The sequence below is a fragment of the Epargyreus clarus genome, unplaced genomic scaffold (assembly GCF_041222505.1).
Source record: "Epargyreus clarus isolate Ecla_fem2 unplaced genomic scaffold, WU_Ecla_fem_2.2 ptg000005l, whole genome shotgun sequence".
Classification (NCBI taxonomy): domain Eukaryota; kingdom Metazoa; phylum Arthropoda; class Insecta; order Lepidoptera; family Hesperiidae; genus Epargyreus; species Epargyreus clarus.
Window position 1 is genome coordinate 12,551,507 of NW_027332213.1, and position 26,233 is coordinate 12,577,739.

Below are 26,233 nucleotides of genomic sequence, written 5' to 3' on the forward strand. Positions count from 1 at the left end.
GGCTTTTATCACAAACAACAACAACACAAACGCATCACTTCCGACCTTATGAAAGGCAGTCACTGGTATAAGACATTTCTTTCATCATTGGAACATAGATTAGTAAAGATATCTCACCGCCTTGTAATTGAAGGAAGCCACAAAAGGAAGACACATACGTAAAATGGCTGACTGTTCTCCCATTACGTCTCCGACTGTCATCGCGTGATTTACGCGGAACAATGCCGACAGGTGCAGTTACGTGGTGCAAAAACAACACGAAATCGACGAAAAAGTCCGGAGAAATAATATCGTTTCATTCCTAAATGCTCTAAAAACTACATTTTTTATATATTTTTCAAACACGAAAATAGATGACAGTGATAATTTCAATTGTCAAAACTGGATACATTTTCTTGTAAGGAGTGAGTAATGTTTACTAATCTATGCATATGCAGTAAACAACCCACACACAGACAGTTTAATTAAAACGCGGATGGATGATGCGAATGTAAAAAATCCCGGAAAAATAATTGCAAATAACACAGGCGTCGCGTGCGCTTTGACTGGTCGCTGGCGTCGCCCGCAGGGGCTCGACGTCGCAAGGCCACACATTAGTGCGCCGCTCATGTCCATGCATAAATGTTTTATGGGAGATTTTTATACGATAACTAGCTGACCCGGCAAACGTTGTGTTGCCATATAAATAAAAAAAATGTTAAGGGTGAACAACCCTTATCACTTACGGGTTTGAAAAATAGAATATTTGAAACTGCGATGGTAGCGAAGTATGTCGAATTGTCGAATCCAATGTGAAACATTCCAAAATGAACAACTACTTATGAATTAAAAATTAATTAAAAAAACTTTTTCCCACGGACTAAATTGTGAATCTAAACCATTCTCAAGTCCCCTTGAACACACACAACAAATTTCATCAAAATCAGTCCAGTCGTTTAGGAGGAGTTCAGTGACATACACACGCACATAAGAAATATATATATAAAGACTAGCTGTGCCCCGCGATTTCACCACCGTTAAAAAGAAATTAACAATATCATAAATAAAAAAAATTAAAGACTAAATTGCCTTTGAAGTGTGCCTTCCGGGGCCCTAATTTAATTTCAAGATCTTCCTTTAGGATATACACGGAACCATCATCATCAACAATCCATTGTCCCGCTGCTGTGCACGGGTCTCCTCTCAAAATGAGAAGGATTAGGCCATAGTCCACTGCTCTGGCCAAGTGCGAATTGCAGGTTCTTTTCAGGTCTTTTTTATAAATCTCAAATATGCAGGTTGCCTCACGATGTTACCCTTCACCGTTTTACGCAAGTGATAATTAATTTCTAATACGCACATAACTTTAAAAAATCAGGTGCGTGCCTGATTTGATCCTCTGACCCCTCGATCGAGAGGCTGCGTTCCTTAACCACTTACGTCGGGATAAAAAGTATCCTATGTCAGTCTCCTGGTTCTAAATAACTCTCCACTAATTTTCAGCCAAATCGGTTCAGCCGTTCTTGAGTTATAAATAGTGTAACTAACACGACTTTCTTTTATATATATAGATCAGGTAAAATTTCAAGTTCCTATTTTTTACATATTCGGCAACATAATCGAAAACCTAATGTCCTCCTTCATTATGTACTGTCATTTACCGATCAGTCTGTATTTTGGGTGTAATATTAAGCTATAATTTTGAATATAGTTATAGGGGTATATGTTGTTGCAAGAAAACAAAGTTTGTATTCCTGGAAATTTAATGACTTTAATAGAAGAATAACTAAATTAAAACAGCAAGATAAAGAAGAAAAATCATTCATTAATAACATCATATTTATCTGATTATGTTCATGCAAAAAGACCAAAATTAATTAATGACCTAACAAAATATACAACAAAAGTCATCAAATAATCAAGTCCAACCAATCGTTAGTCCGCTGCGAGCGGCGACCGAAGCGATAATATGTATTACTGTTTCAACTTCACCACTAAAATGAACAAGTACATAATACAACTTACAATTTTGAATAATATTGTGATTAAAAAGAAAAAGCTAAATAATTCTTTCCTACTTATATAATGTGTAATAATATAAAGTGTCGACTACTTATAAATGTATAACTATCCATATGCTTACTATAATTTTTTCACACAAAGAGCGGAACGGAAGTGGAGGCCGAATGGCCGCGACCGCCGAGCGCCCGCGCGGCCGCCGCACGACGCCCGCACGGCGCCCGCACGACGCCCGCACGACACCCGCGCGGCGGCTGCCACCGCGCCCGCTCACCTTATGCCGATATACACACCACAATCTCGCTAACTCTAGGTCACTTATGCCGAATGTTAGACAAGTAAGAAAGCGACGACTTCCCGAACCAAAATTACATTACTAGCGATTTGAAAACGTCGGTCCAGAGCCCGCGGGGCGGCGCGGGAGCGGCCGGGGCCGGCGGCGCCCCACTCGTTGGCTTCAGCTTACGATTGTTATTTCGATAATGTTAAGCACGCTATGCTCTCCGTTGGAATCGTAACAATGTAGCTTTTTTTGGAGTTTTAGTTTTTTACAATATATAGGATTTGTTTCTATAATTAATTATATCTAATATTTACAATGGAGGTGAATGGACATATTCAAAACTCTACTTATTATCTCCGAAATTAATCCTGAAAGTCCTACCCGAAACGAACATTATCTACAATTTTATTAAAAATGAGATTGAACAAACCGTACGAGCCCCGACTCGAACGTTCAACGTGTCACTAAATTTTTTGTCGGTATTAAAAATAAAATCTATTTACTTTGAGAAACAAAGGATGTCTTATTTAAATGTTTATATCCCTGTAACTATTGCATTCACTTGAACTCTGTACACACCGGCAGAGAATTGCCAGGCTATTCTCAATGAAAACGATTAAAACATGCAGCTGTGCAATACACCGATAGCCTCTAATTACTGCAGATTTTGCATCAATTTTAAAAATTAAGATTAGAATTACGCCAAGTAAATATTACAACGAAAAATGTTATTTCTATAAAATATATATTTCTTTATTTAATAAGACTACAGACTACATAATGTAATTCGAGAACAGCCAGGCCAGCACTCATCGCGGCAGTCTGGGCGTGGGCATCGTGGGCAACAATATGAGCGCTGTCGCCGTTAACTGCCGACACGATCGATTTCAATGGCGGGTGTCTCGCGGCGTACGTTTGCCCAATCTCCTTTAAAAGCAAAAACTCTCGCCACAAATTAAATCTAAACGTAACTTAGATCGAGGCGGCGGCGTCGCGTTCATAATCAACCGTATATAGCTAACAACGTCGGTCAAGCCGAGATATTTAGTCAGCGGTGGCTCCCGCGGTGGATGACACGCCACCGATGTCATCAGTCAAACAAGAGACGCGTGGGCGGCGCGGCCTCGATCTAGGTCGCACTAAACGAATCAAGGTATATATATAGGTGTGGGGAGGGCGGGGCGGCGCTCATATCTTGTGGATCTTCTGCGAGACGACGACGGGGTTGTTGCGGCGGATCTCCTGCGCGCCCAGCTCCCGGTAGTCGAACGAGCACTCGTGCTTGTCGCTGTACCGGTGCACCGCGCAGAACAGCCCCCCGCAGCGGCATTCGAACCCTGACACGAACAAAACAAACAAAACATTCATTTATTTTGTACATAGGGTCGCAATTTGTCATAATGTACATATGATAGTGATCTTATTCTAGGCCTATGAGAATAATATGTAAATATTTTAACAAAACATTTATTATAAGTTATTTTAACGATACGCCAATGATAAATTAAAATAAAATAATTATTATTCGAATTAAAGAAAACCTAAACTGTAAAGCATATGTTTAATTTTTAGTAATTGTCTAAATTAATTTTACAAACGAGACAGTAATTTCTGACAATAATGATGTCATCAAGTGATATAAGTTGTAAATTTAAATAATAAATTGTAACAAACATATTTTGTTCCTGGCATTATTTTTTCTATCTTTGTTTATAGTTATTATGTTATAGTCAATATGTTTATCTGCAAACATGATAATATAGGGAAAATTTTTCTAGCATCTTTATAGTGAAACTTACTCACTATCCTAAATTAGCCAACTACAAAATCACAGAAATAAATTAGAAGACACATAACTATACAAGATTAATCTAGTCATATATTGCAACAAAACACAAACTAAAAATTGCTATATTCTTCAGAAAAATGGACCAAATTGTCAAATTAATTCAAAAACTTGCAGCAACACAACTTTCCTAGATCGCTGTGTGCCAGTCACCTTCACAATCGCGTGGCGTGGTACGCGTGAACATAACTCGATTTCAGTTAACGCCACATAAATTACAATGTTGCACTTTTTCCAGACAGGCTACTTTCATTGTCTATACAAACAGAGTTGAAGAGTATGCCCGTACCATTATAGAGGCCCTTTAATACATAACAAAAACAAGAATGCAAAGAATCATAGAACATTTTGTTTAGCGTGATTGGTGATTTATGTGGTTTGTTTAGTGTGTGTGTTAGGATAACTAATCATCAACCCATTATTGTCCCACTGCTGGGCATAGGTCTCCTCTCAGAATGAGAAGGATTATGCCATAGTCCACCGTGCTGGCCAAGTGCGTATTGGTAGACTTTACATACCTTTGAGATTTTTTTTATATATCTTTCAGGTATGCAGGTTTCCTCGCGATGTTTTCCTTCGCCGTTTAAGCAAGTGATAATTAAATTCTAATACGCACATAATTTTGAAACATCAGAGGTGCGTGCCTGGGATTTGAACCGCGGACCCCACGATCGAGAGGCCCAGTTTCTTAACCACTAACTAGGCTATCACTGCTATTAGGCTGTTAGGATAACTAAACCAATATAAATTGGTACCAAAGACACCAAAGATTTTCACGCGACTTTCGCCTTGAATCTACATTAAAAACAATCCCGACGTTAAAATTGTCGCTGCGTGTATTGCGTTAGTGCGTTGTACATAAGACTAGTATTCGTATTTGTGTATTATTTTCTTCATAGATTCAATGCGCAAAATGCGGCCGATAAACAAACACGGCGACAATGAACTGCGTAGTAAACTACGCGGTCTTGCGACTACCAAAACAATGTTGAAATGGGACCCGTGAATAGTACTTTTATTGCTAACCGCTTCGTGACTCACGAAAAATATATTGCGATTCAAAAGAAAGTCTTAATAATATTATTGTAACATAACATAATCTACACTAATTTTATAAAGAGGAAAACTTTGTTTGTTTGGTTGTAATGAACAGGCACAAAAACAACTGGAGCGATTTTAAAAATTCTTTCACCATTCGAAAGCTACATTATCTACGAGTAACATGGGCTATATTTTGTATGAAATATATTTGATAAATAGATTTTGAGGCGGTACAAAGTTTGCCGGGTCAGCTAGTACTATATAAAGTTATTTTTATTTTACACTCTACTGTTTTAACCTGTTGTTAATTTGTTTTTATATTGTTTCCATAATCATAAATACATAAGCCTATGAATAATAAAATAAAATGTGTCCTATTATTACACGCATATGATTCACTAAAGACTTAGTAATTAAAAGATCCTTGTGAATTGTGCTGACAAAAAGGTCAATGTCGTCCATAGACATTTACAAGACCAGAACGACTCAGAAATGCATAATCTTTGAAAGAAACTCATTTTGGGTATTTTTGAAACGCATTTTAATGTACCGGAAATCAATTTCAATGAATTGAAGGAAAAAATTGTTAAACCCTCAAAGATGTGTAAGGTCTAGCAATTTATACATAGATAGTGGTAGACTATAAATTTGAACCTTCCACATTCTTAGAAGAAAATTATGCTCAGCAGTGAAACAATAATAGATTATAACTATATGACCCGGCAAACGTTGTTTCCCTATAAATAAAAAAAATGTTAAGGGTGAACAACCCTTATCACTTAGGGGTATGATAGTAGCCGATTCTCAGGCCTACTAAATATGCATATTAAATTTGGTGAAAATCGGTAAAGACGTTTCGGAGGAGTACGGTAACTAACATTGTGACACGAGAATTTTATATAAGAAGATATATAATGAACATGATGATTCAAAGACAACGTTACAAAACGAGTGCACATGCTTTATTGTGTCTGCCAATAAAGATAACAAGGAGCAAATGAACACAAAGTCAAATACACAAAAGGCAGCCTTATCAGTGAAGTAACAATCTCTGGTAGACAACTTATATGTGAAGGAAATATCGTGTAGAAATACTGAGTAAGGGATCCCTTGTAATTCAAAAGGTGTAATGAAAAACCTAAGAATATTAATAATAAGAAACGAATCCTGGATTAAGCGATGACAGCTAATCCACAATAACAATAAATCCCCAGATAATGGTACCAGATTAAACATTTATCATATACAAAGAATTAAGAACGAATAAGTTCAGCAACAAATTCCAACGCAAATATCATAAACAGCGGAAGGTTACATATTAAGCTACATATAAGGTACATATAAGGTTTACGTTCTACAAGAATCGAAGGAAGTGATCGTGTGATTTAAATAAGTTGTGAGGTGAGTTGAAGGTGGTAGACTTCCCTGTGTGGTTTGACTCCAACGGCACCATCGCCACATCTATTTCTGTCTCATAACAGCAGCGCTGAAGCGCTGCTGTGTTCTGGTTTGAAGGGTATGGTAAGGGAGATATACTTTTCCAAGGCGTTAAAGCTTAGCCCTCATGGGGTGGCGGCGCATCTGTGGCCGACCTCACTAAGGAATATAAAATCCTATTTGGCGTTGATAACAAATGTTCGTGGGCGGCAGTAGCCACTTACCATAAGGTGGATTGCATGCTCTCCTTGCGTGTGCTACTCCTATTTAATAAAAAAAAAATGGTCGCGTGTATTACCTGTGAGTCCAACCTTCTTGCGGCAAACGGCGCACCTATTCTTTTTCTTTTTGTCCTTGCTGGGGTCCTTGTCGTCGGCGTCGGTGTCCGACGCGCCCGTGCTCGCGCCGCTCGTGCCCGCTCCGCTCTCCTCCTCCAGTTTCTGGAATTAATCGTACACAATACTTTTATTGTATGACACGTTTCAATGTTACACACATCCTCTACGTATCTATTTATTATCATTACTTATACATTAACAATATAACGAGGTCATCTCTATACGCATTATAAGAAGACTACTGGATACGTATTGTTGCGACTTAGTATTGTTGAAAATAATGTTATTAGTTATTTTTTTCCGATCGGAAAATAAACGGGTCCCCAAGAAACGTAGATTCCCATAACTTGCGATTTCTATAGAAATTCATCTTACTCATATTTTATTCCGTTATAATTATTTCACTTATATTCAACTAATTATATTATTATTGCGTATATTATATTTCCTATTTCGTATAAACGGTGGCCTTTTGGAAGTACAAAGCGTACAAAGCTGTCCATAGCTTGGACACAGTATTAAAAATCCAATCCATGAACGATATCTAAATGAAATCATATGCGGTGCCAGCGTTGCGCGACAACTGTTCAACACATTATTAAAATATCGATGTTCAATCCATAGTAGCACTTGTTTCGAAAATAACTTAGAAGAAAGCTCATTCCGTATTGTACAAAATAGAATGAATAATCCCCTTTCGAGACTTTGTATGTATAATTTCACCGACCCTCTTGAGATTCTTTTTGCTGAAACCCGCTGTCGCATCAGGTTCCTTCTTATCATCAGGTGATTTAAAATCTTCGTCTTTCCGAGGAGTCTCAATGTCGTGAGCGTTATCTTCGAACACTTCGTTTTGACTCTCTTGAATGGCTACTATTTTTTTCGCTTTCATATCTTTCAACAGTCTGTCCTGTAGGGAGGAGCGCTTATACTCCTGCGCCTCCACTTTAGTATCAGTTTTATTTTTTTGTGTGGAGACGCTCCCCTCCAGATTCTCTTTCGTTCCATCGGGTTTCGGTAAGGGAGTGCTGTCGTTGATTTCAACTGACAAACGTTGGTTTTCGAAGCTCTTCGACCGCGAAACACCACTGTTGTTTTGGACAGAACTTTGACTATTATTAGATTTGCTGTTGCGGCGAATTGCTTTCTTCAATATTCGTTTGCCCTTTGATTCCTTTTTATTGGGATCATCTTCCATTATAATTATTATTTTGCTTCCTCCTGTTTGGGCATTTTAACTGAAATAAATATTTTCCATACTTACTTTTGAATAACTCAAGAGCAAATAACATTAACTCATTACGTAATCATTTTACCACATACTAGAATACAAAGTTCCACATTTTAAATCACCGTTGGTATCAAACTGAATATGCATATGAATTACATTTTATATTTTTTATAAAAACTGTAAATATTGAAAAATTGTCTTGATTTTCTTTGTACAAAATGTCACCTTGACAATTATATTATTTCATAATACATTTTTATATGTGCCAGTATAGTTTAACGTGACAATTCTAAGTACAATAAAATGTATCTTATCAATATTTTTAACAGTGTAACAGTACCTTATGTTTAGTACTAGATTAATGTAATGACTTTGAAATTCATCGAACATCAAAGTCATTTAATAACTTAATGAAGAACATTTCATTTCTAATAATTGCATTTTTTAAAACATAGACTCATTCTCCCACTGCTGATGGGTCTCTTCATAATAAAAATGGTTACTTATACAATCAGTATTCAAGAAAATTCAACAATCTATGTGGCGCGGCAATTACTGGTCTTAAGATTATATGATTATATTATGTTTCCGTATAAACAGCCATTTAAATTATCTTCTATGTAAACGTTATATGTCTTCGTATGTTCATTTCATTGTTATCTTTAATTATTTTCACCATTAAAGCTACTGATAATTAATTTCCAATAGGCACACCACTAATCAAGTCTCTGCTTGTCTTTAATATGTTCCAGTCGTCTTCAGAGTTAGCTAAGCAATTTAAATTGCTAATAATTGCGTTTAATATCGTTATAGCGCGCATATTTAGTCCCAGCATATAATCAGCGTGTTTACACATACGTATTGGTTTGAAGATCGTGTTATAACGTACACATTTAATTGATACGTGACCGCTTGATACACAATACTTGGTTACGCGGCGACACCTAGCCTCGCGGCCTTACTTAAATGCGACTTTCTGTGGTACGTGGAATGCGTAGATTGCATCTCCAACACGTATACGGGATGTCTTTATAAGCTGTTGTCTTTATAACTTGCTATGTTAGTATGGGGCAATTCTGGGAATTATTTTAGTTACTTCCACTTGACACTAAACATTAAAATATTTAACTTCGATGTGTCCATGATATTGAGCTCGTCTGATGATAAACTAGGAAATTGCTGGTCATAGTAACGCCTCAATTAAACAAGAGATCCTTGTCTTATTTAGGCTGGGTGAATTTAGTTAAAATTGGCATCTCGTTACGTACCTACTATTGTTTGAAAAGATTCGAGTAAAGTCAAATAATAATTACCTAATTATGTTTCTTTTTAATTTACAACAATTAAACATATTTCTTTGTTTGAAGGTTTTCACGTATTCCTTAAACAAGGACGTTCGTTATCCTTATCGCGATTCTAATCTGTGACTTCTAAGGTTCCAGAATTCTCTCCTCGGGTATGACCATCCATAATATTATGCAAAATCTAATGTCATCGTTGGGCTTATGGTCGACGTGCAAACAAACAAGACGATGCATTTGTAATGTAATTTAATGAATTATTTAATTCTGACCTCATATAATTGTGATGTGTATATTTATGTATTAAATTTAAAGTCCAAGCGACGCGATCTTGGCATTCTATTTAAACTTCAAACCGAATCACCGTTATCTACCACACGTGGTGCTAGAACGACGCAATTGAGATAAAATTATGTGAACTGCGCTCATATTATTGATCAGACTTATACATAGAACCTATCGTACTATCTAATTCGAGCTGTACAAAGCGTGTTTTTTGCTTGAGAGTAACTGTTTCTTACATTTACTATGGAAATGAAGTCGGAAACGGAGGGGTTACTGTTACGTTATTATGTAGCCTTTACGTTGGGTGCGAAATTAATGCTGTTTGCATATAAAGGTATAATAACAGGCTTTCCTGACAATTAAATTGAAATTACAGATCTATGTCAAATTTACTAGCGCACAATTTAGTTTTGTTATTGTAAAACGTGTCTCTCATGAAATGTAAGGCCTAATTAATTGACTTTTATCATAGTTACTGATTAGTAATCAATATTGCGGCTGCGACCTCGCCGATGTCAACTGAAACTTATCGCGGCGCGGCGAGCGTAAAAATAAATGTATAGAATATGTATGAAGCCCGCCACGCGCCGCTACGCTCGGCGATGTTAACGCTGATGCCGATGAACAGCTGACAGAATGACTAAATGTCTGATTTTTTTACTTTAAAGAGGAATGCGATTTAGAGCTATACGAATATTACTGCTTTATAACTGCCGGGAGAATCTCAACCAATTTGGTGTAAAGAGCGTGATTAGACAAAAGGCACTTACGCAGTTGCAACGCATCTGTGGTAGGACTTCAAACCTACTGGGGGCTCATTACTGACTCATTAGTAATTCAGATGCCAGTGGGGACAGCAGTGACTAGGTACCATCAGATGGACTATACACAGATTAGCCTTGTAATAAAATCTATATAGAACAAGATTATAATCCTACTACTCTCTCCTAGAGCTTATCATAAACACATGACTGCCCTGAATGGTTAAACTGAGACGCCTTATGTGAATGTATCACGAGTACAAACAATCCCCTAATAAAAATAGAATTATGCTACAATTCTTATAGTTTTAAATTAACAATATTTGTCAAGTAAATCAATTATAATAAGTTTATTATTAACATCACGCACCCAACGACAATTAACCACGAAATATAAAGACAGGACACAGATTTCACTCACTAATATAATTAGCTTGATATAGTAAAAAAACCTTATTTCCAATATGAAACAATTACTCTCGACATAAAACAAGTTAGAAAACGTAGTGTAAGAACCAAATGTCTTACCTGTGACGGGGATATCTAAAACACCACCATTATTAAAATATAAATAGGAAATTAATAAATTTTGTATTAAAAATCTACTTTCGACAGTAAAGCTATTTATTACTACCAATAACATTTATTGCTTAAAATTTCGAATAACATTTAATGAACGTAACCTTATAACAACTTCAATATTCCCATAGATATCCTATTAATGAAATAAATATCACAATGTCTTAATGTAAGTTAAACATCGTAAATGCGAGATACGGCTAACTTTATCACTTAGCGATAAAGCTTCGCAAGTGACATGTACTGCCGCCGTGCGCCCGCGTCACGGTGTACCCGCGTCCCGTTACGCAGGTATGCGTGACTAAACTCATGTCTGTTATACGACTCGGGCCGGTTGGAAACGGTTTTGAGATGCTGTCAGTACATGAAAATTGCGTTTTCCGAGTATTATACTGTAGGTAAGTAAATAACAATTTAAGGTTTGGAAGATATGCATAAAATCAACACGTTTATCTAGAACTGGTTGAACTGAAAAATAATAATAATATAAATGTCACAAAATAGCAATCTATTACTTTTTTATTCAAACTTTAAAGTATTTATTTGTGATTAAACTTATTTATAAATAAATAAATTAATTATATGAATGGATGTTTAAAGTTTTTCGAAGAAATCGTAAAGAGACCACTCCGCGTGTACAAGAAGAGTTAATTGATCTCTGCCTGGACCGCATCAGTATCGTTCACAATTAAACGAACATCAGGCGAGCGTAGTTTCATTTTGCGAATTAAAAACTCACTAATTTAAATTACGCGATAGACGGGTCAATCTAAGCGGTTGGACACTACGATTATGATAATTATTTACTTTCCGACAGCACCTTAAAACAACGCTCAGTTTCCCTGCAGCCAATCCTATGTATAATACACCAATAAATATTTCACAAGCGCACGCTACCGACAACAGTAGGGATGGCGATCTGAGATCGATTAATCGAAGAATCAATATTTTGGTCAATCATTTCGGAGTTGGTTGAATGTGTTAGACATTTTTGTTGATAGATACGCAATTCAGTGCTTTTTTGGTCCTGATGACCTTTTTTTTCGTTAAAAAAGGCGGACCCTTTTTCAGCTGAAAAGATCGAAGATCGATTTTCGTAGAATCGATTCTTTAGCCCTCGATTTTTTTTTTTGTAAATCGATTTTTTACACTTCGATTCAAATCGATTTAAGAATCGATCTTTTTCGGAACGAATCGCCATCCCTAGACAACAGTCAGTCGCACACACAAGCGAGCGCTGGGCGTTGAACGGCGCGCAAGTTTCAGTTTTTGCGCCCGCTAAGTAATTACACGCCTCGCGAATATTCGTCTTTTTAATCTCATTGCGAAAAGGCGAAAGGATTGTTTCAAAACACTACGGGTAAGTTTAATCTTTTACGAAATCATGTCACTTAATGGTGAACGTTAAGTTGACGTTCAGTTTCTATTCTTTTTCGATAAGAAAACTATTTTTATCTAGTATATTTTAACGCATAATAACTTCGGAAAATATTAAGGTTTCCACTATAATATTAGCTGTCATATTAGATTATAACATTATGTCAAGAGATGACAAGATGGACTCGTAGAGCGGAGCTCGGTCGCCCACGTTGTGATTAATTAAACGTAAATAAATTACCTCTACAGTCCCGAGCTCTATAACACGAAACGTTAAGTGGTCACTCATGTACCGTCCATCAAAACCAACTCAAATAGGAACTCTGACGTAAATGTCAAAGATTCAGGACTTCTCCAGAATTAACTTGCAATTTAATATTGTTACAAGTTTCGTGTGGGCATAACGTTAGCTTCACATGGTTCGAGACGAAATAATTTTTAGTATGTAGGTATGTTAGATGGCAAAGTCTACTTGTATTAAATTGTTATCGATAATAAAAACCGATTGTAATATGCATACGGTTTAAATAAACTTTTCCTTACGAAGTATCTACTAGCGTGCTATATCAGCTATGCGTGCTGTGTTTGGTGTAATATATGGCATGTATGGGTGTGTTTACGTGTGTTGGTTTGTGTGTTTATGTGTGTGCAGGTGTGATGTTTTATAAAACAAGAGAATTGCGGCCTCACATCTGTGTGGGTCTGCGGCTGCACGGGCAGGCTGGGCACGGTGGGCGCGGCGGCGGCCAGCGGCGTGGGCGCGGGCGCGGGCGCCGCGGGCACGAACGACGCGGACACAGGCGACGGCGTCGACGCGGGCGGCTGCTGCTTCTTTTTTAACGCCTCCTGGAAACATCACGACAGTTCCGTTGAATTAAATGTACTAAGTGCTGTTGCGCTTCGGGTTAGGTGGCATTTGAGGAAATGTGTGATATGGTAAAAACAGTGTATCACGAAGCGGACGCTAACAGTTCTACGTGGGTGCTCCATGCCTGCAGAGTTTGGGGAAACAGATTATTGTTATGTATATTAAAAAAACCGACCTTACACAATAATTGATTTTAAAAAGGGAGATATACTAAATAAGTTTCAGAACCTCTGGTCTTAAATTTTTTTTTTGTGCGAGGAGGCATAAATCGGTCGCAGTTTTTTTTTTTTTTGGGCCCAGATGATAGGTGGAATATTGGGCTGACCCTCAACGGAGAGGGAGGAGTAAAAATGCGTCCAAGCACATACAGGCCGCGACGGCCAGTGCCTGCGTCGAGTGGGGCTTGTGAAAGGACCTCCTGAAGGGAGGACCATACCCACTAAAAAGTCTCCTTTAAAGGCTTCGTCCTAAGGGGACCGTACAGCCGACATCGGATAGCCACCTCTCGTTGAGGAACGAGAGGTGCTAGCGGCGCTCCCTAGAGAGCGACCGCTGGATAGCTGACACAGAAGGTGTCAGCGTATCATGAATTCGACTAGAATCGTCGGGGAGACGATTATCAATGGAAAGTTGTTCGCCCCTGTGGGCGGCCAGAAGATTCTCCACATCCGTGGAGAGTTTGTTAGGAGCGTCGGTCAAGATATTTCTTGGCCGACAGCAATTATGACGTGTAGGAAGAGGGGCAGCGTAGTCTGCTGCACCCTTGATAAGGGGGTTAGGATGATTTTCTGAGCGGGTGAAGAACGCTTCAGAGAATTGTTTAAGGACTTGTTGCATTGGAGCGAGCTCCAGGTCGCGGTGAAGGTCGGCGTTCCTGACGTACCAGGGGGCATTAAAAGCCCGACGACAAAAGAGATTTTGTATAATCTGGAGTTTGTCTAGGATGGTGGGATTCGCGTGAGCGAAGACTGGAGAGGCGTAAGTTAACACCGGTCGAATGCAAACCTTATACAGCGTTCGCTTATTCCTGGCTGACAACTTGCTGTGTCTACCAATCATGGAGTTGAGGCGGCTCATGTAAGAGCGGGCGGTATGGGTGACCTTAGTGACGTGGGGTCTAAAGGTGAGGCACGGGTCTAGGGTAACTTCTAGGTATTTTACTGTGGGCCTCCATGGAATGGGGGCCCGTAGTAATTTGACGGAGGGCAGGTCGAGTATCCGCCTGCGTTTGTGATCGAAGCGCATTGCAGAGCTTTTCTCCGCATTGACTTCGATGCGCCATTTCCTAAACCAATCTCCTAACTCGTTGACCGAGCGTTGGAGTTTGGCGAGGATAGATGACTCCTTTTGCCCTTGGATGTAAAGAGCGGTGTCATCGGCGAAGAGTGAAAGCTGCACACCATTTTTGGGATGGGAATATCGTTGGAGTACGATATGAATAAAGTAGGAGCGAGCACTGAGCCTTGAGGGACTCCGGCTGTTATGGGGCGTGGTGATGAGAGGACACCTTCGTGCCTGAAGCGGAAGGTTCTGTCCTGAAGGTAGGAAGCTACGATGCGGAGTAGGCGATCAGGAAAACCAGATTGGTATAGCTTGTATACCAGTCCTCCATGCCAGACTTTGTCAAAAGCCTTGGCGACGTCGAAGAAGACTGCTAATGTCTTATTACGTCTTGGATAAAACCCGCTTGTGATGTACTCGACAATGCGGTGGACTTGTTGGGGGCACGAGTGCTGGTGGCGAAATTGGTGAGAAATGATAAGTGGGGGAGCATCTGTTGGAAAGAGGTGCCCTCTTATATGAACGAGGATCACCCGTTCGAAAACCTTGCCCATTGCATTGAGGAGGCTAATGGGGCGGTGGATGGAGGGAATATGGCTCGATTTCCCAGGTTTGGGAATACCGATGACTGTTGCTGTCTTCCAGGCTGTTGGAAAGAAGCTGAGATCGAGGCAAACATTGAAGATAATGACCAGAAGGGTAAATACCTGCTCGGGGAAGTGTTTAAGCGCCAGGTTGGAGATACCATCCGCACCTGGGGCTTTACGAGGCTTCAGACCGCGGATGACGGTCCGCACCTCGTCTGAAGTGATTATGATGGGAGCAGAGGTAAAAGGGAGAGAGCTCTTTTTAAGGACCTCCTCCTCCACCTTATTAATGAGGACAGGGTCGCACGGTTGAGTGCTGGGGGAGCACTGCGCAGCGATGCTATCTGCGAAGCATTCGGCCTTCTCGTTGTCCTCGAAGGCTATGCTGCCGTCGGGACGCGTGAGAGGGGGAGTGCTAGAGAAGGCTTCGGTACGAAATCGTCTAGTGATTTTGTAGAATGCCTTATGAGAAGGATCCACCATGAGAGAGTTCCAGTTGGAGTCCTTCGGCTAGCCGGGATCTGACTTTCCTTTGGAGGGCGTTAGCGCGCCTCCTAAGGACAGGGGTGGGATGCTTGGCGGCCCATCTGAGGGCTGCGTTTTTGATTTGGATAAGCTTCGTGACATCGCGTGGTAGTTTGCGGTTCTGGACCTCTACCACCTTCGCGTTGTCATGAAGAAAAGTCTGAACTAGCTGGGTGAGTGAGTTGACCGTACTGTCTATTTTGTCCGTGCTAACAAGGTAGCCTGGGGGAATAGCATACGGTGAATCGGGGGCCTCTATGGCCGAGGTGAGAGATTTCTCGTACCCTTCCCAGTTAATGAAGGTTTTCGAGGAAGTATGGGAAGTTGGATCATAGGGACCTAACTGGAGAGAGACTGGGCGATGGTCTGAGCCCAGGTCGTTCAAGGTTTCGATTGCTCTTCTATTGAGCGCGACGCCTTTGAGGAGGGCGAAATCCAGAACGTCAGGTTCTTGGTCTTCCCGATCGGGGTAGTGGGTTGGCGCTATTGGGGAGAAGATATCAAAGTCCAGTGCGCGGGAAATGGTTAGGAGTTTCTTACCGTTGGAATTAGTCAGACGACTGTTCCAATCGGTATGTTTGCAATTGAAATCTCCAAATAGTACGACAGAGTCTCCGAGCGAGAGGAGGGCCTCCAAGTCGCTTTGGAGAGGGGTCTTTTGAGCGGGGAGATAAATTGAGGCTATGATCAGGGACGGGTGTCCTGTCATGCCTAATTTGCAAACGGTGGCTTCCATATTGGTGAGCTTGGGTGTTTCCAGAGGGGTGCAATGGAGAGATCTCTTGTAGTAGATGGCAGTGCCTCCGCCACGACGGTCGTCGGCTCTGTCATTACGTACAAGCGCGTAAGAGGGGAGACTTACGCCTTTAAGGGAGGGTTTAAGGAAAGTTTCCTGAACAAGCAACAGGTCGATATCCCTGTTGCGGACGAACTCTTTGAGTTCGGGAATGCAAGACTTTAGACCTCGTGTATTTTTACGAAACGCCTTTAGGTTTTAAACGACCGGAGTGAGGGGGAAGAGTACGAGCGTTGCTCATTGTATAGATTTGAACAACTCGTAAGTGTTCGGAGTAAATCGCAATGCGCTCCGCCTGGCTAGCGTTACGCATTTTGAGAGAGACGAGTTTGATCTCGTCGAGGTCCATGCCCTTAACGCAATCGACAAGGAACATGATGTGCTCTCTTACCGATGCCTCTTGGGGGGGACGGGGAGTGGGTGTGGCCTTAGGGGCCGGGGTTGGTGGGGCGGCCGCGGGTGCGACTTTCCTCCAATTCATGGAAGCGGTTGGGGTTTTCGAAGCCCCCAAACGAGGGGAAATTGGTCGAATCGACCAGAGGTGGGCCTGCTTTGGAGGGCTGCTTTTTGGCAGCCTTCTTTTGAGCGGGGCGAGGGGCTTTCGGGCAACCACGGTAGTTAGCCGGGTGACCGGAAGTGGTGCACAACACGCAGGCAGGAGGGGACTCGTCTTCACGAGTTTTCTTGCACTCCCGTGTGGCGTGGGGTTCGAGGCACTTGACGCACCTGTGGGGGGCAGTGCAGTTAGCTGCTGCATGGCCGTAAAGCTGGCAGCGGTGGCACTGGGCAGGGTAACCACGCTTATTAGGTGGTTCAACCTTGATTTGGGAGAGCACAGAGACCGTGAGCTCTTTTTCCTTGAAGATGTCCTTGGAGGACGGGGTCTTGGCCAGTATGACCAGGGCTAAGGGGTATTTAATCCCGTTGCGGTTGTACAACTTGTGTACTCCCTCCACGGGGAAACTTTGATTTACAAGATTCGTTTGGATCTCGTCGGTGGGAAGTTCGTAGGGGAGACCCTTAAGGACCGCTTTGATTTTGCGGTCTTCTTCCAAAGCGTACGTGTGGTACGGGAGTTGAAGTTGGGTTAGGAGCCTTATAAGGCTCCTGAAGTCCTCGGTGGTGGGGCACGATATGCGAATAGAATCGCGAAGGTTGTGTGCGTTGGTGTAGTGGACTTTGCGTTCCACTAGGGTTTTAGAGAAGTCGGACCATTTCGACTTGTCTCTAAAGAAGATGAATGGTGGGGGTTTGCACTTGGCAAGTGTGGGTTCGCAGCGCGTGGCTGGCTTGGAGGGCTTAACAGCCGCGGGGGTTGAGCTCTGGGGCTCGGTGGAGGTTTTTGGCACGGGGGCCAATGCGGGGGCCACTGGGGCTGAGGTGGGACCTGTGGAGGCCTCGGAGGATGTCTCACTTGTCGCCTTAGCGACGCGTTTGACGGATCGTTTTTTCGTCTTCTTCGACTTGACAGGGGCGAAACCCTGGTCGTCGTCGGAGGAGGCGACAGAAATCAAGGTGCTATCCGACGAATCGTCGGAGGAAGCAGGGCGCTTTAGCGCGATGGTGTCATATTCCATCTCGTATCTGGGGGTGGCATCAGGGGATGCGGGTGAGTCGGTCGGTCGGGCCGCTCACAAAGGGAGCGGAGTTCGACAGCGTCGAAGGGGCATTTGAGCTTCTTGCTCAGGAGAGAGGACAGAGCCTCGAAGAATTTGTCAGTTACCATATAGGCCATGGTAACCAGGGACGCCTCCCCGCCGAGGCAGGGAGCTAACGGGGAGAGGGAGGGAAATGCTAAGGGAAAGTAACTGCTACCGTCACCCTTGGGATAGCCCAAGTGCAGTGGGATCGGGTCTGCCGGTTTCTCTCAGGCCGAGAGGTCTGAGAAGCGCACCGGGTCAACGCTAGTTGGTTTCGTTTGCACCGTTAGGTATCCACCAACTCAAACGCGTCGGGACGTGAGTTTTGTTTATTCCCAATAAATTGGCAATAACCAAAGCACGGACCGCTATCGATAAGATCGAGTAGGCGAGAACCGGCCGAGAGGCCAGAGAATGTACTGGGTTTAAAGACACTAGAGCGCGAGCAGGCAGGGCTGCTCGGTCTGGCGTCCAAACGCAGAGTGTGGTCTTAAATGTAATTATTGTAAATTTATACCACCTAGCAGTGCAGCCCCAAATAATAATTAATGTCATGCCTTAAATCGACCATGAAGCTATCCACGAGAATTTACACCCCCTCCCCCTTGAAATTGGAATATGCAAAGCTCAGGGGTTAACTTTGTTCTCGTGTTCACATTGAGTCAGATCGCACGCCAAGCCCAATAAGCGGAAATGGTATGACTCAATACGCATTCAAATTTAAGAGATGATGTATGTTTCTTATAAATTATACCATTGGACTTTACTAGACCAAATTAACATTTATCATCCGGTTTTTCGCACATTAATTTTAACAATTCGAAATTTAGTTAAACATAAAAGAAAAGATACTTAATTAAAACTTAAAAATGAAGACTAAAACATCATCTATGAATTACATAGTGCATAGTATTTTATTATTATAAGCAGCAGAATTTGCGCCAATTCTAGAAAGTTTTAATTACTTATTGTTCTTGGTAACAAAGAACACACATGTTACTATCCACATACATATTATTTATACAAATACAATCATAATTAGACAAGTTTTTCGTGTAATTTATGTACAATTATTAATTAGTAAACTTTCGTAATAAAATAACAGTTGCTATACGGCATACCTACGCAAGTAAAAACGTTTTCACATAATCATAACGAACTTGATATAATTTAAATAGCAGATGACTATGAGGAAATTCCAATAGACGTAATTGGTTGACAATAGTTGTAGAAACGTATAGAAATCACTCGAACGTTTTGATTGATGAATGTGCGAGAAAACAAGCGACTTATCGACCTTGCGCCTTATCCTGTAAATAAGTGTGATAATAGATGCGTGGGACACATTTCTATTTGTTTATGTGACGTCATAGTTGTCATAGTTGTCACGTTCAATTTATTGTAGGTATGAAAACTGTCGACTTGCTGCGTTCGTACGCGGTATCGAAAAGGTGCTTTATAGCGTCTGCTTAAATACTGCATCTCGGTGTACACATCGAGAACGCAAAATATGCTTGCTACACTTAATTAAACGGAGTGTAACATTTGATCGCTAAATCTAGATTCCCAAAAAGCAAATAAATCATCGAACCTTGGACACATAAATTGAAAATAGAATCATTCATCGTTTGACTGCATCGGCCACACTTTTTAATTACTTCTGCGTATTGGTTTGCTATTTTGTTATATTGTTCTACGCGATCTAACCAAACAAATGACTTCGATAGGGCCCTTGTTCAAATAATCGTTACACAATTACAGTTATTACGTCCACTACCTAAATTGTCACCTTTCTGTGTTACTTTATTTACTCATATGATACGACTAAATCGATATTGACCATTAACTAAACGATGCCTGAAACATACCTTACATACAATTCGTAAGGTCTAATCGTCTACCGCAGCTTTAAAATCGTCTTAAATGCCGTAATAATTTAAATTTAATTTTTATAACCAATAACACCAGGTAACACGAAGACATTCAAAATGCCCTTTAGACCGCGAGGTTACTTAACCAGACATCATTTACTATTTACCACATCGCTTTTTTAATTAATTTGATTGTAGTAGCAGACGAGTATCCCAGTCCGCCTGACGGAAAGTAGTTGCCTCTCAATATCTTTAGCCAAGTCAAAATAGAGATTCTACCTGAAGCTGATCACAAAATCGTTGCCACACTAGCGGACTAAGGTCAACCCTCATACTGATTCCGACACGCTAAAGTTAATGAAATCTGTGAAGATAGCATTACTAGCTACACGAGTGTTAAGCTTCATGGTAAAAGAATATTACATTTAGACACTACATAATAGACACGTAAAAAACGTTACATAAGCTAGATGCGATACTTATCTCTAAAACTAATATTAATGTTTGTGACATTAGATTGCGCAGTGACAATGTGGTGCCGTTGGCAACTCACCGTGGCGAGGTTACACAATCATCATTCATCAACGACTAAGTGCGATTATAACACTGCTAAATTGACGGATATATAAGAATTGACCAAATATATCACAGAAATAAGTATGTTTTACTTTTTTTTACAAAAATGTATAGAAGATACAACTAAAACGAATGTGATAGACCCCATTATGGTTCGACTCTGGAAGCACTATCACACATTTCTGCCTAATAACAGTTCTTTTCAGCGCCGTACTTCATCAGTGTACTTGTCTGAAACGATCAAATTTAGTCCTCAAGGAACCAACGCATGTGGTCTGCGGACAACCTCAAGTTACTAATTTTAGTAATACTAGAAGTGGCGTTCTATCTAACGTCGATCACAGAAACATTGCCACGCCTGAAGACTGGTCTTTGTAGATGCGATCTGACTTACTTCATATGTAAGTCAGATGGCATCCACGCCCTTTCGCCGAAATGCAAAAACTATGTCACGGTAGAAATAGTTCACATAAATACAAGTTATGTACATGATCGAAAAAAAAACAAATGATTTTTAAAATTCTGCGAATATGTAATTATTAGTTTTTATTTAATTTTAGCAGGTATTTGTTAATTAGGCACGTCGGCATCTTACAGACGGACATCGTTCCCCTGTACTTAATATCAGTAGTAAAATAACAGAGTGTATCCCAAATTAAAGAACTACACCACAGGTAATATTTCAATACATGTACTATACCTAACTATATTGTTATGAATTGTAAAATGTTATCATCAGATCCGTATCATCGAGTAGCATAGAACTGATAGATAGTAGGGACGAAGTACGTAACTGTGAGAAAACTTGAAAATAAATTAATCACGGCCTGAAATAATGCACTTACAAATTGTGTTCTAATGATATACAGTAGTTGGTAACATTTTATATTTATCTAAATAATTAGAAAACTAGAATATTACGCTTACATTTTTACATAATTGCATAACGATATTTAAAAGAGAAAATTAGCTAAACGTGGAGCTATGCTATAAATTAACTAACAAAGAACTTCTGATACCTGAACGCCAGATATTTTTATGACAAAATAATTGTCCATTCTAACTATCTACCTACTATTGTAAGTTACTCTTAGAATAATATAGACAGAATAACTTTATTATGATTGAATAGAATAAGTTATTTGAATTAGCCTTTTCATCAACGCCTTTGTCACTTAAGAGTTAGTGAAACATTTATTTAAGAAGAAATTATGCTATACGACATTAAAAACAAATTAATAAAAATACGTGGCAGTAATCTTTGCTATCAATATCAATTTAATATCATCAACAGATAGTATTATCATCAGAAAAAGGTTGGCGCCAATATATTGGAAATGATTATTTGCAACAACTGCGTCCAGCTTTTGGGTTTTACCTATACTATAATTTTGTACGAACAGGGTGTAAGGAAACAATAACGTGTTATAGATAATCTCGAAATTCTCTCAAAATTGTTTATGAGTACATTTACAGGGACAAGTTCTATAAGGAAATCCAACATACAATTGTGTCCTATGGGAAACTACGGAACGTCATGCAGTGCTCAAGTCGAAAGTATTAGTCATATGTCATACATGTCGCCAGTGTTGACCTAAGGTCCCGAATGGTCATTTCCGGAAGCTCACTCACTAAGCGTGCTGTGGAGAGAGCTGTTTGGTTTTTTACTACGTAACAATATTAGTAATGACGAGACCGGCAGTCAAACAAGTTACCGACAGGGATCTTACAAGTAGCAAGACTGACAACAATTAAAGAGAAGAAACTTCGAAACGACCACGCCTAGGCAACAGATACAAGGTACACTGGAATTAGGTAAACTGATGACAGAAGAAGGTAGCGGACAGCAATAGGTCTAGAGCGCATAATAGAATCGTCAGTAGTTTTACCGAGTCAATTTCTATATCTCAATGTAAAAATACTATACCTACCCATATTGTCATATCTCTGTCTAATGTACACGTCGCCTTAATATCGCTGCATGTGTAAGAGGGAAATGTGGATCGCTCGCCAAATCTAATCTAATCATTCTAATCTTAATAACAATAGGTTAATTTGCAATACCATACAAATACAGAACGTCCGACGAACCGGATAAACCGATTAAAAAATTATAAGCAATTGATACTCCTAATATGGATCAATTCCTGCTTCCTTCCTCGACTCGAAAAAGTAAAATTTAATGAACTCGATACGAGTCGTTTGCCTTGCCTTCTATATATCGTGTCCAGTGTCCGAGTGTGGCGTATACTCGGTGCCAATGAGAATATACAGCTACGAATTATAAAGCGGGGTGTTGACCTCAAAAAACAAAACATTAAAATACTGCGAATAACCACGAGAACGAAAACGCCAACATTCGGGTTGATTTAAAAACAGGCCAATACTAATGTCGCCGCAATCCCAATTTACATTCAATGAATAAACAGTAGTAATATGTACTAGTAAATTGTAGTTACACAAAAACTTTACAATACAACATACATATTCTACACAGTTTTTGGAATGAGGATGAAAATTACGTACATATTAAATGGCAAATAGGTACCAATGCCAACGTGCATTAGTTTGTGTTTGTGCTATCTATTTATGGCATTGTAGCTCTAATACGCACTACAAGGCAAAACAACTACGCAAATAGACTCCAATGTAGTAATGACAGGAGTCGCAATGAAAATAACCATTTTTATTAACGCATGGCCATACATTACTCAGGATATACCTACGTTCTTCTATTTGCGACGTCTTCCGCGTATTGTATGTACGATTCGTCAAGGTTTTGGCTCACATAAGACACAGTATATCTATGTAGTTATGTACATATCTAAGATGGTACTTCATATAGGGAAACAAAAAACTCACCTTAAAACAAACTGAGCAGAGCCCGTCCGTCGAGGGGTTCCCGTAGAATCCGCAACCTGAACGGCACAAGGCCTCCATAGGATTCGATTCACGCTCCATAGTTCCACAATAATTTCACTTTAACAATATAATAAAAACAAAAACACAACAAGTCCGTCCTCGTAGTCAATAGTACGATTGCACTAGCAGTATATTGCACTCGTTTGTCGTAACACACACAGTTCCACAACGATCACAGTGTACAATGCGTTGCACTTCAAAGTTACAATTTAGACGTGATTTATCTCCGGCTTCTATACACGGTAGCGGCTTCCTTGCCAACGAACTGCTACTTCTTTCTGTGTCAGGATCGCAGAGGGCCCTGTAACAAACACGACATGTATGAAACACCGCGCCGAGAATACATACAATGTGGTTGCAATGATAACACCATGAATGTGACACAGTTTGGGTTACTAATGCTGATGTCATGCAATGAAAATTGAACGAACAAATCGGCCATTGTTATGTTTGTGAATGAATTGTATTAGTATTAAAATTAAGCTGAGAATTCTACGTGCCTTTAAAACTTAAGATAAAAGAGGTTACACGATTGCCCTGTTTTAGTTTTATTAGTATGTTTCGACATCCTATAACAACAACATCACACAAGTCATGATTTCCGTTCTAATATGCAGATAGCCAGAGACGAACAAAAACAGGTGTGACGCATGTGCGAAGCGAGCTTATCTTTATAGAAAGTGTTATGCATAGGCTTAGAGTGCGATTCTGTGGAGGCAACACATAATACGCATAACGACAGGTTTGCATAACAAGAGAGAGCTACGGCAAAAGTGGAACGCGCCCGCGAAACAGAGCACCGGAGCCCGCGGCCCGCGCCAAGGTCCCCGGCTACCACGGCGCCGCTTACTCTGACGAAACATCTACCGCAAACATTGGCGACAAATGTCCACTTCTCATACATATACACAACAGTATACCTAATATTATAGGAGTAGAATTTTTTTCCAAGCTCACCTTTCTTTTAAATAAACCGAAAAAGAAATAAGATATACAAAGTTTGCATTACACTATGTTTTATGAAAGATTTAGACTCCAAATTATTATTATTAGACAATTTCATGTAACAATTTCGACCTAACCACGCCCAAACCTGTATACAGCTACGCAAATACTAGTGATAAGAGGTGTCGATGATGCCACGATAGTAAAAGCATAAACAGCTCTACAAAATATATTGAGACAACCTAAAACAGGACTACTTGCTGTTTACCTTCGTCAAATCCATTACGATTCTACTTCTACGACGCATTGGATTACAATCTTAAATAAAATTGTTTGTTTTGTATCCTTGATTTTAAAACGTTTATGTGAATATATTATAAATTTATATTCAGATTGTTAAAGTAGCAAATCATTCGTTAATTGTGAAAATAATCACGTTCATGCAAAATAGTTCTAAATAACAAAGTATTTAAAGATAAACGTTCTAAAATGTCACGGAAACTTATTACTGCAGTATTTCACATAAAAAAGTATTCCGAATTAGGATAAAACTCATTGTTCGTGATGACAAAGGGGGCAAGGAGCTCACGAGATACAGGATTTTCTAGTTTGGGGACATGCCTTCGTGAATTTCTGCCTTTTGTACTTCTACCGTTACGACGGCTTTTAGGACGAGTGGTAACAAGAGTTTCTCCTTTAGGGATTTTAGGACGAGTTATCCTATATGAGTTTCTTCTCAGGTTTCCTAATTTACTTTCATTTTGAAATGTGCAAATGTCACCCAAAGGGTTAACATCTCATCTCTATTGAGTGTTGCGTCGTGAATGACGCTATTCAAAAATAACCCATGACTATTGCACCTTTTACAATCAGAGAGGAAATGGTTTATCCAAGGACTAAATTAGCATTATCCGAATATCGGACATTAATTAAAGACATAACAGTAAATAAAACAATAATACATTTTTGAACACAACTGTCTTCAATATATTATACTTAGGTCACAAGTTCAAAGTGCGTCGTGACTCACGAGTTCCGCTAGCGTCCAATGGCATTGCGTGATTATCATTTTATTGTTAAGGTCTATTTATGAAACGTTCTGGGTTCAATTAGCAAGTGCCAGTAGTATTTTTGTTTACGTAAGATGCGAGTAGCGACAGCGATCAAACTTGCAGTCCACTTGATGGTAAGTGGTCGTAATTGCCGCCCATAGATATCGATGACTAAGTTCATATACAAAAGGTTCTCTTGGAATTTGATCACAGAAGCGCTAATACCCCCAATAATTCAAATGGTCGACTCGTATGCGCGTCAGCCGGCATACACATTTGCTAGAAATACATGCTGTGGTGGTACCTCCTCTATCAGACCGGACTGGCCTTACCTATGAAATACCTTTTAAATAAAAACTAAACGCAAATCTATCTAACTAACATCAGAGTGAAACAACGCCACAAATTCATTGTGCGTCATCAGTTGCACTTAGTAACTAGAAGCGTTCAATGACGTCGCGTGCATCGATAATCATATTTAAGTGCCACATAGTGGAAAACATTACGGGATCCACATCGCCCTACCAATTAGGGCAATAATAGCGAGTGAGTGATAATAAGGTCGTTAACCACGCCACAGTTGGGAGAGTCATCGACCGCGAGGGGTGCGCGGTGCGGACCAACGCCCGCGCATCCACTCTCCGCCCGACACGTGAATGCACTTGTGATCCTACAGGTTATTCCCACTTTTAT

At 40.1% G+C, this 26,233-nt stretch overlaps 1 protein-coding gene across 6 annotated transcripts in view; it reads right to left on the bottom strand.

Moving 5' to 3' along the window:
• Positions 1 to 1,724: 1,724 nt before the first annotated feature.
• drn (zinc finger AN1-type doctor no) overlaps positions 1,725 to 26,233 on the bottom strand; it is a 34,898-nt gene continuing 10,389 nt past the window's right edge. For 4 of the 6 annotated variants that reach the window (XM_073073236.1, XM_073073234.1, XM_073073237.1 and 1 more), the window contains 4 exons: positions 23,484 to 23,844; positions 13,168 to 13,323; positions 6,904 to 7,045; positions 1,725 to 3,618 (listed from right to left, as the gene is read on the bottom strand). In XM_073073236.1, coding sequence (XP_072929337.1) covers positions 3,470 to 3,618; positions 6,904 to 7,045; positions 13,168 to 13,323; positions 23,484 to 23,582 — 546 coding nt within the window. In that variant the 5' untranslated portion in view covers positions 23,583 to 23,844 and the 3' untranslated portion in view covers positions 1,725 to 3,469. Of the gene's footprint in view, positions 3,619 to 6,903; positions 7,046 to 7,670; positions 8,182 to 8,259; positions 8,451 to 13,167; positions 13,324 to 23,483; positions 23,845 to 26,233 lie in introns of those variants that run through there. The other 2 variants (XM_073073233.1, XM_073073232.1) reach the window with 2 other exon arrangements.